We start from the raw sequence: 13,586 nt of genomic DNA on the forward strand, positions 1-13,586 counted from the left end.
TGAGAGACTCGTCCCAGAAAGGGAAACTGAGGCCCGCGAAGCGGAAGGACGCACCCAAGGTCACTGAGCCCAGCCGCGGGGCCGGAGCCTCTTGCGACCTTGGCGAGGGCCTCGGGTTCGCCTCTGCCCAGAGCGCCGGGGGCACGTTAACCGCTGCCAGTGGGGCTCAGAGAACTGGGGCCGCTCCGGTTCCAGCCTCTTTCCTTTCTGTAGGTTTGAAAATGTCCATAATAAAGGAATGCTTTTAAAAGCCACGGAGCCCATGCATGTTCACTTGAGGGCCCTGGGCAAAGCCCCTTGGGAACTGAATGTGTTGTGTGGGGCGGAGCAAAATGGGGTCAATGCCACCAGTCTCCAGGCCCACAATCGCCCCCTCACCCCCACCTCCTGCATATGAGGAAACTGAGGCCAGTAGGAAGAGCTACCCAAGGGTGCTGGCGACCCCCACACTTAAACAGTGCCCTAAACCACAGTGGGGCCTGGGGTTCTTCTGTAAGGCTGGTGGGCTTTAAAATGGGGAAGTGTCTGGGGTCCCAGGGGTCCCAGAGCTGGCCACCCCTTCCCACCAGATGCCCACATGGGAGCCTGATGCCCATATGGGAGCCTGACAGTGCTGCCCCATTTCTCTGCCCCAGCCAGCCCCTAGCTCTGAGAAGACACCTGAGGATCAGCTTCTGGGGTCGGAGCCAGGTTGGTGTTGGGTGAGGTGGGAGCATTAGGCCCAGGACTCTGCCCCTAGCCTGCTATTCCCACCCCTCCCCCCACACATACTCCCCCCCAACCAGAGTGGCATAGGTGTCATAAGAAGGGGGTGGAAAGACATGGTGACAGAGGGAGGAGGCAGAAGAGTGGGAGAAACACTCTGGCCTAGGAGGCGAGAGTCCTGGCCTCTTAGGACCCCTCTACCCTTCGTGGCACTTTCAGCCTGATGTCATTGGGAGCCTCCACCCACCAGGATGTCAGGGCCATAAGGGCAGGGATGTGATTTGTCCCTGCACACAGCAGGTGCTCAACAGTGATTGAAAGATCGGCTCATCTGGACAACGGGTGAGCTGAGCTGGTCCATCTCATGCCAGTCAGGCTTCCCCGAACCCAGGGGATGCTGCACAGGCACCAGATGGGTCCGGCCTCCCAGGGGCCACGTCTGCAGTGCCTGACCAGACCTGAAGCCTGATGGGTGGGTAGGTGGGGCCACTGTCTGTTCAAAGGCAGTGAGAGGCTGGGTGGGCAGAGTCGGCAGTGCCAGGCTGTAGTCCGTCCCAGGCAGATGTGTGTTCCAGCTGAAGGGGGACCTTTTATGCTCGCCCTGGGAAGATGTCAGCCTGGGCAGGCTGCCAGAGCCCTGGGGCTCGCTGCTGAGTGGGGAGGTGGACCATGGCCCAGCCTGAGGACTTACCATGTCTGGTAGCCGGTTAGGGAGACCAGCAACTACTCCCCAGGGACCTGGCTTGGACCTAGGAGGTCCCAGCCCCTCTCTGAGCCTTGGGGGCCTTGTCCTCAAGTCCTGAGGACTCCTCCCCAACCACAGGCTCTACCCTGGGCCCCCATCTCTCCCACACACTCACCACTCACCAGGTCAGAGTATTCTTTGCACTGAATCCACTCATCCACTCGTTCCAACAATACTTACTAAACACCTAACGGGCCCCCCACCCTGGTGAGGCTGACAGCTAGGCAGAGACAGATAACCCACCACCACACACATTACGTTTAGAAGAGATTTGTCCGTTAGAAGGTGGTAAGTGCTACACAACCATTCAGAGCCAGAAAAAGGGGTGAGGAAGGTACAGGCACGATGTCCAGAGGCTTCGCAGAGGTGACATCTGAGTGAAGACCTGGAGGAGAGGGACAGTGTCCTGTGGACATCTGTGGGAAGTGTCAGGCAGACAGCACAACCTATGCAAAGGCTTTGAAGCAGGATGGTGCCTGCTTTGTGTGAAAAGAGATACCGAGGACCCAGGGGGTGAGCGCAAATAGGACACCCAGAGATGGCCGTGGGACTAAACATGTGGACAGGTATAAAACGCTAAGTCAGTTCACAATGGTCTCCTGCCTCAAACTGCCACTGAAAGGAAACCAGCCCCTCTGCCATGCTGTTTGTCCCCTTCCCCACCATCATAGGGCTCTGAACCCCCAACAGGCCTCAGTTTGGGGGCCAGAGAGGGGCCCCAGAGTTTAAGCTACAAAAGCTGCTTGGAAAGTCCAGTGCAGACTTAAGAAATACTGAATTTGATTAGTGTGTGTGACAGGACTAGGACCCTACATTTACCTCTGGCTTAGGAAGGGGGGTGCTGTGTCTCATGTCTGAGCCACACACACAAACGCCATTGTGCAGGGTGACACCAAGTGGCCAGCGACCTTAGGCAGCATCCCTCCCCCAGGCCTATTTGCAACATGCTGTGTTAACCTAGGACTCCTGGGTTTCCTGTCCCTGCTGAGCTCACTCAGGAGGCAAAGGAGGAACCCCCTGATGGGGCAGGGATGGGGAGAATACCAGTCTGAGGGCGCCCCCCACCTCTGGCCCTTTCTGGTGCAGCTCTGTCCTCTGCTTCCAGGCAAGGTCCCCAAACCTCTTACTGCCAACCACTGTGGGATCTTGGGGTGTCCCCACTGTAAAGCAGAGGTGCTCTTAGGGTCACGGCACCATGTCGGGGTTTGGGGAAGGCCCCCCCAGAGAAACAGGTGGGGCATTTCCAAGCTGTCCCAGGATGGGCCCTTGTTTGTCCAACGGTCCCTTTGCCTGGGTGGGCTGAGACTGAGACCCCTAGACCCTCCAAGCACATGCCAAAGATGATCTCATGAATCCTGAGACTTAGCTGCTGTAACTTCTCCATCCCATCCCTGGGGAAACTGAGGCAGGTCTCAGCAGACTGTCACCAAGAACGCGCCCCATGGCACAGGGCTGCATCCAATGCTTGCTGGATGGATGGACATGAGTCCTTAGAGGGGATGGACAAAGTTGCCGCCCAGTGGTCACTTTTGTAATCAGGTTTATGTGCAAAAAGATTGGACGGTGACCCATGCAGGTCAAGCAGCACTCCGTCCTGGGGGTCGGGTGCTTTGGGCTGTTTGCTCGCCTGTCCACAGCACACCCCATCTGCTGCCCTGGGCTCCAGGAAGTCACCCCAACACCAGGTGCTGTCCCACACTTTGTCTGGATGAGGAACCCAGTGCAGCTGCCCAGCCAGCCCCAAGCACGCAAACTCCCATGCATGTGCCCGTTGTGACAAGAAGGCCCAGTCAAGCCTGTGAGGTGCCAGCCTCGTTGTCACCTCCTTGATCACGGGATTGGTTCTCACTGGACCCGGGGCCTGCCCAAACAACTCCCAGCCCCAGGCACACCACTGGTGCCCAATCAGTGCTGCTGCACGAACAAGTGGGTATACGTATCTTCCAGGCCACTGAAAAGTTTCAGTGGCCCAGGTGTGTACAGCTAGAGGGCACAGAGGACCAGGCCTAAACCAGGGGCTCTGCCAATGGGCTTCACAGCCCAAGGCCCTCTCAGTGGTGTGCACGTGGCACCCTCTGGTGGTGACCAGAGGGAAGGATGGCCGGGTGTTGTCCAGGCCCTCTGAAACAGCTGGTGACCGCCCCCTCGCCCTGCCTTTACCCTTTGTCCTGGGAACAAGGCTCCTGGCCCAGGTGTCAGCCCCACCCCACCACGCACCCCAACGTCACTTGGAGCCTCAGCACCACCTGGCACTCGGCCCCACCAGCCGACCGCCCCCAAGCTCTCCTGGTGAGACCCAGGCCCAGCACAGACAAGAGCCAGAAGAGGACAAGGTGGGGCAGACTTTATTGGTGAGCAGGCAAGTGGGGTGGGGGTTCCCGTGGGAGTCAGGATGCTGTGGACAGGAAGAAGCCTCAGGCCCAGCTGCCGAGGGCGATTCTGCAGTCGCCATAGGCAGACAGGAAAAAAGCCGTCACAGAAACTCCCGCTGCGATGGTCAACCAGACCACCCCTCAGTGTGGGGACTGCTGGAGCAGTGAGGGAGGATACCTGAGGGGCGGCCATGCAGGCAGGACTGTCCCATGTCACACAGACCTGCGGTGACACAACAGCAGTGGCTGTAGACGAGCAGGATGCTGGAGCCATGGCAGGAGCCTTGGAAAAATGCAGTCTGCCTTCCACTGCCCCCCAGTGTGATGGACCAGGAGGCTAAATGCCCAGGTTAGGGGTGGGGGGCCAGTACGGGGACAGGCAGGGGCCAGCAGGAGTCTCACACAGAACCTCACATCTAGCCGAGGCGCTCTTAAAAGAAAAAACAAAACCCCTAAGGAATGGAATTCCATAGAGAAAAGCCTAGCTTAATTCTTTTAAAAAGGAGAGAAGGTGTGATCTGAATCCAGTGTGGTGTGCTCTCACTAGTGTGCTTTGCTCTACGACAGCCCTGGGAATAGCACAAATGCGCCACCTGCAGGGAGGGCAGGGTAGAGACCCCAGCCCACAGCTGCCCTCACCTCCGGCATGGGAGCGCACTTAGCTGGCGTTCCTCTGGCGGACATTCTTGCCTTTGTCGTTCACGTGGTGCCCACTACTCTTCCTGGGAAAAGGAGGGGAACTTTTCAGCGCTTAAGAGGACAAAGCAGCCGCCCCTCGCCCACCAACATCAGCGATAGAGGGGATCCTCCCAGCCGAAGGCCCCAACCCCCAGCAAGGCCAGCACTCACAGGGGAGCGGAGCCGGTGTCCTCATCTATGCAGACGCGTAGCCACGTGCAAGAGAAGAACAGGCATCAGGATGGCTCCTGTCCTACTGGGCCCCACCCTCAGTGTCCACGACTGGACACATGCGGAGGCAGTCTCGCTCCTGGGACATGTACCCCCAAACAAGCCCCCACCTGCCTGGGCAGCCCCGGTTTCCCAGCTCCACCAGGCAGTCACAGCTCACTCATGCACAGCCCTGGGGCCCCAAGCAACCGACGGCAGCCACTCACAGGAGTTACCCACAAGGCTATGCGGGCAGGCAGACCCCCCCCCCCCGCCCCCAGCCGAGAACCACAAAGTGCCTTCTTCTGTCCCGCACTCCTGGATGGTGCCAAGCCCCAGGCCCCCCACAGCTGGGGCGCAGAGGTCACCGGGCCGGCTCACCATCCAGGACCTCATCCGGCTTCCGCCGCTTCTCATAGATGAAGATGATGGTGACCAGCACGAGCACCTCTGCCACGATGCCCAGGAAGGGCCAGAGGGCGGCAAGGTGGCTACGCACGCGCAGTGTGATGACGGCATGCCCGCTGCCCTCTGCACTGGTGCCGTTGCAGATGTACTGGCCAGAGTCCACCTTCAGGTCCAGGTCCCGGATGTGCAGCTCCGTCTTTGTCTCCGTGGACACCACGAATATCCTGTCCTGGGAGTTGTTGGTGAGGACCTGGGGGCAGGCAGACCTTGTAGGGCACCGAAGCTCAGGCCCCATGTCCCCCCCAGGCAGGCCGGGCCCTCACCTGGTCTCCGGCATCACTAATCTTGTACCACTCCCAGTTGCTGACCGGGGGGAAGGATTCCGACTTGCAGACCAGCACGACCTCCTCCCGCTCAGTGGCTTGCTCTGACTTCTTCACAGCATTCACCTTGGGGGGCCCTAGAGGACAGCAGAGCACAGAAGCTTGAGGCCCATGGCCTGGAGCAGCCCAGCCTCCCCCAGTGTGTGGGCTCCTGATGCCCAGCTGTGGACGAGCCCCTCCGGGGTCGTAGGCCTCACCCTCCACGTTCACGCTGGCCCTGCCCACAGTCTCCGGGAGGAACACGCAGAAGTACTGTCCCGCACGCTTGTCTATGTCCACCCTGCAAGCAGACACAGCTGTGAGCCAACCCACTGCAAGCTGCAGGGGACCCTGCGGGACCACAGCAAGGCCGAGGTGGTCATGGTCAGAAGACCCTGCAGGAAGAGGGCTGAGATGCTGGCACGGCAGCCGGGCTTGGCTGCCTCCTGCCGTGGCGCCCGCATCAAGAGCCTTTGTGCCCAGCATCCTCTAAACAGGAGGGCTGTGTTTCCAGTTGGGGCCCCAGTTAGCACAAGGCTTCAGTGTGTGGCCTTGAGTGCCAGGGACATGGGGACTCCAGGCTGGGGCTGTGTTGTAAGCCCTTCCCACCAGCTCCCCAAGGAAGGGAGGGTCTTAGAAGCCAGCTGTGACGTCCAGCAGTTACTGGACCCTCCGGGGTTCCTGGGCTTCTCACGACCCAGGAGTCTGAGCAGACTCTGGGTCTAACACCTGTCCCAAGCGAGCCCACTGACTTTGTTCCCACTGACCAGAGGTGTCCAACAGCGAGCAGGACGGGAGGGGGCCGGGGTAAAACCACTCCCAGAAACCAGGCCCCACCCTCTTCTGCTAGGACCTGCAGGAAAAAGGGCCTGGGTGCCTCCATGGGCCTCACGCACTCGTACTGCGTCGTCAGGCCTGGCTCCGTGTCCTCTTGCAGCACCTTGTCCCCCTTCATCCATTGATGGCCAACGATCGGGATGTTGCTGTCATTCAAGGTGCAGGTGAGGCGTGTTGTAGAGTTCTCATCAACTACGGAAGTAGAGATCCTGCTACCTGGATGGCCAAACGACAGGAGATCAGCAAGGGGAGCGGGGAAGGACGGAGCCCACCTGCCGCCAGCCCCGCCACCCCCCCCCCCCAACGGCTCCTCTGCAGCCACAGCGTCTTCCCGGCAGAGAAGCCCAGCCCTGGTAAGAAGCCTGGAACTGCACTGGCTCATTCACTCAGGACACTTCCCACAGAGTTTTCGTGGGGAGGCCGTTAACTGGCCTCAGGCGGCAGAACAGAGGCCAACGCCCACCCGGGCTTCGGCAGCCCAGGCCCAGCACTGACCCGAGTTCCTTTTTTTTAAATTAGTTTCAGGCGTACAAAACAATGCACTAGTTAGACATTTCACCCCTCACAAAGTGATAACCCACCTCCCCCGACCGAAATTCCTTTCTAAAAAGTGAATCTATCACTGCTCAGGCCACCACTCCTCCACGGGATGGTCTTGCACCTTCTCTCTGTCCTTCACCAAAACAAGGCCACCCGTGGTGGCCACAGGTGTGCTCGGCTACCAGGCAGGGCAGCACAGGTGATGGCAGGGCCAGGGGCTTCCAGCTGCCTCCATCCTGGAAGGAACCTTCTTCCCAGAAGGTCAAGAGCTCCCACAGCCCACCTGCACTTGCCACAAATCCACTATACAGAAGACAATCTGATGTCCTACCTAGGACACTGAGGGTGGACTCTCAGCGGCCAAAGTCCCCTGCACTCATTTCCAATTAGGCCAATGTCCCGTTACTGTAGGACGTTCTCTTGAGAAGCCAAAATGTAAAAATTAGCTAGAACCAGAAGGTGACAAGCACGTGAGACTGGGCGACAGCAGGGAGGGCTCCTCTCCAGGGGTCAGGGAGCGGAGACAGACCCCAGCCTCCATATTCGGGAGGGAGCTGGGCAGGTGCTCAATGGGCTGGAAGTCAAGGGTGAGGGGAGGGAGCCCAGCTGTGTCCACACTGCAGCCCTGTCCCAGGGCTGGGGCAGGAGTTGTGGGGACACACCCAGGCATCACGGGGCTGCCCCCACTGGCCCCACCTGCCTCCTTTGGGAAGGTTCCCAGCACAGCAGCTAAGCTTTACTCAGAAGTGTCTGTTTCCCTGGGGCTCCCAAGTTGCCCCTTCTATAGGCTGCGCCTACTGGATTGGCCATGAAGAGGTCCAGCCAGGGCTGCTTGCAATAAGCTTCCCTTCCTTTTAGTATGTGGCACAAAGTTAAGTAAAAAAAGCAGACTACGAGACTATATGCGAACAACTTCCTCTGAGAAAAGCAATCACAAGAAGGCCAGCAGGGTGGTGGCCATCAGGACCCCTGCCTCCTTGAGGTCATAGTGATTTCTGACAACATAACTGAAACTGCAGAACAACACACGTGAAACTGGGCAGAATGATCAGAGGTCGTTAGCCCTGTCTGGACAGTCATCTTAGGGGCCTGGCCTCAGCACCAGTGTAAACCGATTCCGCGGGGAGCACCCCAACCCAAAAGTAAAGAACAGGAAAGGCCTGTGTCCACTGGCTGCCACACTGGGGTCCCCCTGAGAGCAGACTCCGCTTCGCCTCCCTCGTCCACACACAGACAGGGAAGTCTCTAAGACAACTACGCTCCACGCCCCAAAAAAGAAAACTAACCCTCAAAACCCGAAAGAGCAGCAGGAACCCTTTATCCAAGGGACACCACAGCTGGGCTATTTTCTGGAATGATCCATGGGCACAATACACTGTCTCCTCCTCAGGCAGAGATCAGCGTGGCCCCAGCCCCTCACCAGGTCCCAGGGCAACAGCCAGGGCCCGGAACGTGGTCCTCTGTGGCTAACAGTGCCCCCACCATGCCACTGCAGACTGACGCCCGCAGTCCCAGCTGCCCAGCTGCGTGTCTAATCTGGGGGGATGGTGGCCAGCCCGTGGACAGGACACGTGCACAGCCAGGAGGGGGCCCCTTCCTGGGCAGGCCAGTTCTCACTGCCCCACTGCCAGCCACCTGCTGGCTCTTACTTTAAAAGAGGACATGACGTGTCAGAACTCCAGGCAAGCAGGGGATGAAGCAGAATGCTAGACCAAGGCCAGACAGGAAAGGCAAGGAGGCGCTGGGGCTGGGGCGCACCCTGCTCCAGAGCATGCCCACGCGCACACCACAGCATGTGTGCGTGTGGGCAGAAGGGGCACACAGACGTGTACCCACAGAGCGCACATGGACACACACACACTCATGGCCCTGGCTATGACCCTGGGGCCTCAGACTGTCTGCTTTGGGGTGAGGTGGCCCCGAGACCCTGGGACAGGTGGACCTTCATGTCCCCTCACCTGGGATGACCCAAAAGCAATTCCCAGGACTCAGGACAGGAACAGTTACAACCAGACGAAGGTGTGAAGCTGGAAGCTGGAAACTTCTGTGGCAGTGCCATTATCACAAAAGAATCACCTCCCGGTAATCCACACTTCTCAGGAGTCAAAACTTCCCAAGATTGCAAAACACCAGCTATGTGCAGAGCTGGAAGCAATGAGTCAGGGCTGGAAGCGAGGCCCAGGCAGGCCTCCTGCTAGACAGGCCTGCTCTCTACCCTAGAGCCTCAGCCCCTGCAGTGCTCTAATCTCCTCACCCAGGGCCGCTAGAAAGCTGGGTCAGATCTTGTCCCAGCTGCATCTGCCTCGGGTGTGGCAACAGAGGTGGCCTGACAGCCAGCCTAAAGCCCCTCGGGCCCACACCTCTGCCCTGGCCTGAAGGCCACACACTGCAGGGGACCAAGCCAGGCCACACTTGGGCCACATGACAGTGGTCACCCGAAGGAGCCCGTGAGCTAACCACCATGTGGCCACCTCTCTTATGTACCCTCAACAGGGCCCCGTCACTCCCAAGGGTGCGTGTAAGTGTGTGTGTGGAGGGGTATCTTAGGCATTAGTGGTTGTGACCCTACTCGGGGTCACGCACAGAGACATCTGTGGTAGAAGTGATGCTAACATCTGTGATAGTAAAACAATACTGGGACAGGACCATTAGGAAAAAGGTCTCAAGGGGCTTTCTGGGAGGACGTCCATGCTTGAGAAAGTTTGAAAAGCACATCTTCTGGCAACCCCTGGCCAAACCCAGGGCCTAGGAGATGGTGGGGAGCAACCCCAATCCACAGGGAGTGGAAAGTGAAAATTGCATTCCAGCCCTGTGACTGTAACCCACGCTCTCAAGTAAAGTCACCTTCATCTAAAAACAGCCACCCCTGCTCAGTGCCCACTAGGCAGCCAGGCTGGGGAGCAGGGCCAGGCAGGCCTCGTGGTGAACTGCCCAGGAGCTATCAGGATGAGGCTGCAGGTCCCCACCCTCCTCCCACCCACAGCAGCACTGCAGGCCCCAGATAGGAGCCAAGAGCATTTCTGGGGACCAGCCGTGGGCTCCCCACCTCACCACCCTCCTCTCCATCCCACCAGGAGGCAGTTCAGAGAGGCCAAGTCATCAGCCCTTGGAACCCAGATGGCAAGCCCATGCCCTCCCAACGTGCTGGCCGGAATGACAGGACCCCGGGCAATCCTAGGGATAGCCAGGGTCTCCCAGCAGAGCACCCAGAGCATTCCTGGGGTGCTGAGCTGGCCTGAATATGCAAACACTGTCACTAAGTCACTCCTCCCAGGGAGAAAAGGAACATGTGGTGACATCCTCTGAAAGACTTTCAGATATTTTCAAGAGTTCCTGGGAAAGGGGGAGCTGTCAAAAGTAAAAAAGGAAAACAAAACAGACAGGAGTCCCAGGGGGTCAGAGGGCATAGTGAACCCCATGCAGGGAGCATGCAAGAAAAGCCCCCAACCTGCACCCACACAGAGCCTCCTGGCTTCCTGGCTGGGGCTCTGAGGCGAGGAGCACACTGGGGGGCTGTGCGCCACAGCAGAGGAAACCACGGTCCCTTAACCCCCTTGGCTGTCTCCAGCCACCGAGGCCCCAGCTGCTTATCTTCCGAATTCACTTCGACTACGGGTCCTACGTAAGTCTTTCCAGAGAGCGCTGGTGGGCAGACAGGTAGCCCAGAGGCATTCGATAAATGGCCGTTTTGATTATAAGAAGAGGAAGAGGCGAACTGAGATCTTAAAGTAGGTCAGGAGTAAGCCGGTGAAACTTCTACAAGAGGCAGCCCCTCCAGGGCTCAGTGCCACAAAACTTTCACGTCTGCACTTTGCTCCCTACATGCCGGTCACTAAATTGGTAACCCAGAACCAGAAAGAAAGTCTCCACAGGGGAAGAAAACGTCTGTCAGGCTTTCTCCTGGAAAACTGCACCTTAACCCATTTTCCCCCCGAGCCTTCTCCAAACCACATCTGCCCACCCCTAAAACCCTGCCCACTCCTCCTAACAGCTCTGAAAACTGAATGCTGTTTGAGAGTCTGTATACACAACCTTTTCCACTTCCTGCTCTGAACTGGGTGGCCAGGGCGACCTCACGGTGACCTTGGAACATCCCCCTCCCATCCGGAGCCTCAGTTTCCACCCCTGTAAAAGGAGGCTGGTGGATTAAACCAGTTTTATCTGTGCCCAGAAATCAGACAAAACCTAAGGCAATAGAGCATGTCGGCCTCCCTACAAGGGTTTAAAAGTTTGGGTGAACACCAGGAGCAGATGCACACCCAGGAGAGTCGGGACCTAAATCCCAGCAAGAATGACAATCCCTGCCAGTTCGACGGCCGCCAGCTTCAGGGACGCTCAAGTGCATTTGCTTCCAGCGTCCACTTGAGGACAACAGCCCGCTTTCCAGATAAGAGCTAAGCGCCCCAGGGAGTCCGGAGGGCCCTTCTCGCCCCTTGCCCCGCACACCCAGGCCGGGGAACCTCACCCTCAAGTTGCTTCCTCAGGTCCCTGGGCCCCCGATCCCAAGACCCAGCCGCTTCGTCCCTTCCCCAGCGGGGGAAGGGTGGGGGGCCGCTTCCAGATCCCCTCCCCAGGTGCCCTCACCAGGGGTCACAACAGCTCCCAGACCCCGCCCTCCCCCAGGCCGCCAAAAATCTGGGACTTCAGTATCGTCCTGGTCGGATCCCCGAGACCCCAAGCCGGGGCTTCCCAACATACCACCTCGGCGGGGAGTCCTCGGAGCGCCCCAAACCCCGGGCACTGTCTCCGCCGGAGCTCACGGGTTCCCCTAGGAGGACGGGGCTTCACCTCCACCCCCGCCCGGCTGGACCCCCGAGGGCGAACCCACGGCCCCCGCCCGACCAGTTCTCACCCGCCCCGGTGCCTCTGTCAGCGCTCAGCAGCGCGAGCCCCAATACTACAAGCAGCGTTGTCGCCATGTCGCCGCCTTGCCCGACGCCAACCACCGCCCCCGGCGCTGTAATAATCCAAGGGGCTGGCTGGGCGCGCGCACGCAGGGCGGTGTCGCAAGGGCGGGGCGCGCTGGCCGCCGCCTGCGCACGCGTGTAGACGCACGTACGCACGCGCTGGCCCTGGCAGGCTTGCTCTACGGAAGCCTGGAAGGCGGCGCATGTGACTCCGGCGCGCCACGCCCTGCGGCCTAGGGGCGTGGCTACGTTGCTAAGAAATGCGAGCGAGGCTTTCATTCTTTTAGAAAGTGTTGAGAACTGAACTGTGCACTCAAAAGTGGCAAAAATGCTCAATTTTTATTATGTGTATTTTACCACAACAAAAAAACATTAAGGGATCCTTGTGAACAGGTGGGATATGTTCCCTGGGGGGACAGGGGCTGCCAGGTTTAGCAAATAAAAAGACCTGGACCACGGTTAAATTTGAATTTTACACAGGGAACGAGTGATTTACTAGCGTAACTATCCCGTGCAACGTGTAGACATAGAGATGCAAGAAAAATACTCGTTATTTATCTGATTGTTGCTATTTATCTGAAATTCAAGCATAACTGGCAGTCCTGTGTTTTGTCTGGAAAACCTACCCTGAGGTCCCCATGTTTTACCGTTTTTCCCCGAAAATAAGACCTACCTGGAAAATAAGCCCTAGCATGATTTTTTCAGGATGCTCATATTATAAGCCCTACCCCAAAAATAAGCCCCAGTTAAGATTGTCAGCCAGACGGACACATTTAGTATGTCTGTTGCAACACACGACTGACGTATTGAATTATAAAATAATATTTATATATAATTAAATATAAATAATATTATTGGCATTAATACTTAAATAAATGATAATATAAATTATAATTAAGTATTTGTAAATACCCAAGCGGGCGCCTTCGGATAAGAGGTAAACGCCTATGTAAACACATGAACTCGAAACTTATTGCCGAATGACCAATCAGAGTATAAACACAACTCACGAATAACGTGTGCACTTGATAACGAGCAGACGTGGTTGTGTCTAATATGAATCTTCATAATTCAATACGTTGCGTATTGTAATGGACGTACTTAATGCACTCTTGTGAAATAAAGAAACCTTTTCTGAATTTTGGTGCCTGCAATTTTTCACCGCTTTTGTGTGGACCATCATTCTTAACTATCATCATTTTTGTTGTCACTCCTGTCTCGTAGTCTTCAATTAACTCTTGATTTAATGGTACGTTTAAAGGGAATAATATTTTGACCCCCAGACAAGATGAGAAAGAGCTATTCTGTCGAGTATAAGAAAGGACTCGTGGATTACTCCTGGGGCAAGAATCTTCCGGCTTTCTGCAAAGAGAAGAAGTTGGATCTCCGAATGGTCCGAAAATGGCGAGCAGAGTACAATAACCTCAGTCAACAGGTGGACGAGGGAAATGCTAAGAAGCGCAAGTGTGGATCAAGTCAGCAACCATTATTTCCTGAGCTGGAAGAGATCATCTGTGAATGGATTGCTGACAGGAGAGCAAAGGCTTTGGTTGTGCACAGGGCTGATATTCCAGCATTTGCCCTTGCAATGGCACCACAGTTAGAAATATCCCCAGAAGAATTCAAAGCATCACAACACTGGCTGGATGGCTTCCTTCAGCGATATGAACTGTCTCTAAGATCGACAGCAGTGTTCAAGCTGGAAGATACTGAAGTTATTAAATGTGCACTTGCATTCAAGTCCTTTATTGATGGCATCGACTTTTCTAAATACCAGCTCTCCAAATGTGATGGCTATGAATGAAACTGCAGTATTTATGGG

The 13,586-nt window shown here is 56.9% G+C and overlaps 1 protein-coding gene across 2 annotated transcripts; it reads right to left on the reverse strand.

The window, feature by feature from the left end:
* Positions 1 to 3,777: 3,777 nt before the first annotated feature.
* BSG (basigin (Ok blood group)) lies at positions 3,778 to 11,892 on the reverse strand. Of its 2 annotated transcripts, none has more exons than XM_033135174.1 (8): positions 11,710 to 11,892; positions 6,377 to 6,533; positions 5,699 to 5,781; positions 5,442 to 5,578; positions 5,092 to 5,368; positions 4,672 to 4,696; positions 4,462 to 4,544; positions 3,778 to 4,045 (listed from the first exon to the last, which is right to left on the reverse strand). In XM_033135174.1, exons 1-7 carry the CDS (start codon positions 11,774 to 11,776, stop codon positions 4,481 to 4,483), a joined length of 810 nt encoding a protein of 269 aa, XP_032991065.1. In that variant the 5' UTR covers positions 11,777 to 11,892; the 3' UTR covers positions 3,778 to 4,045; positions 4,462 to 4,480. The 2 variants fall into 2 exon arrangements, with proteins under 2 accessions (XP_032991065.1, XP_032991064.1); XM_033135173.1 differs by having other exon boundaries at positions 3,778 to 4,252.
* Positions 11,893 to 13,586: the final 1,694 nt, after the last annotated feature.

Source organism: Rhinolophus ferrumequinum, chromosome 18, assembly GCF_004115265.2.
Source record: "Rhinolophus ferrumequinum isolate MPI-CBG mRhiFer1 chromosome 18, mRhiFer1_v1.p, whole genome shotgun sequence".
In the NCBI taxonomy this organism is placed as follows: domain Eukaryota; kingdom Metazoa; phylum Chordata; class Mammalia; order Chiroptera; family Rhinolophidae; genus Rhinolophus; species Rhinolophus ferrumequinum.

Excerpts from the sequence above, each read along its gene's own strand:
- BSG (XM_033135174.1), bottom strand. The coding sequence starts at position 11,776 with ATGGCGACAACGCTGCTTGTAGTATTGGGGCTCGCGCTGCTGAGCGCT. Across the intron at positions 4,697-5,091 it reads GCCGGATGAGGTCCTGGATG|ATGAGGACACCGGCTCCGCT; the intron begins GTGAGCCGGCCC and ends GCGTCTGCATAG. Across the intron at positions 4,545-4,671 it reads GACACCGGCTCCGCTCCCCT|GAAGAGTAGTGGGCACCACG; the intron begins GTGAGTGCTGGC and ends TCCTTTTCCCAG.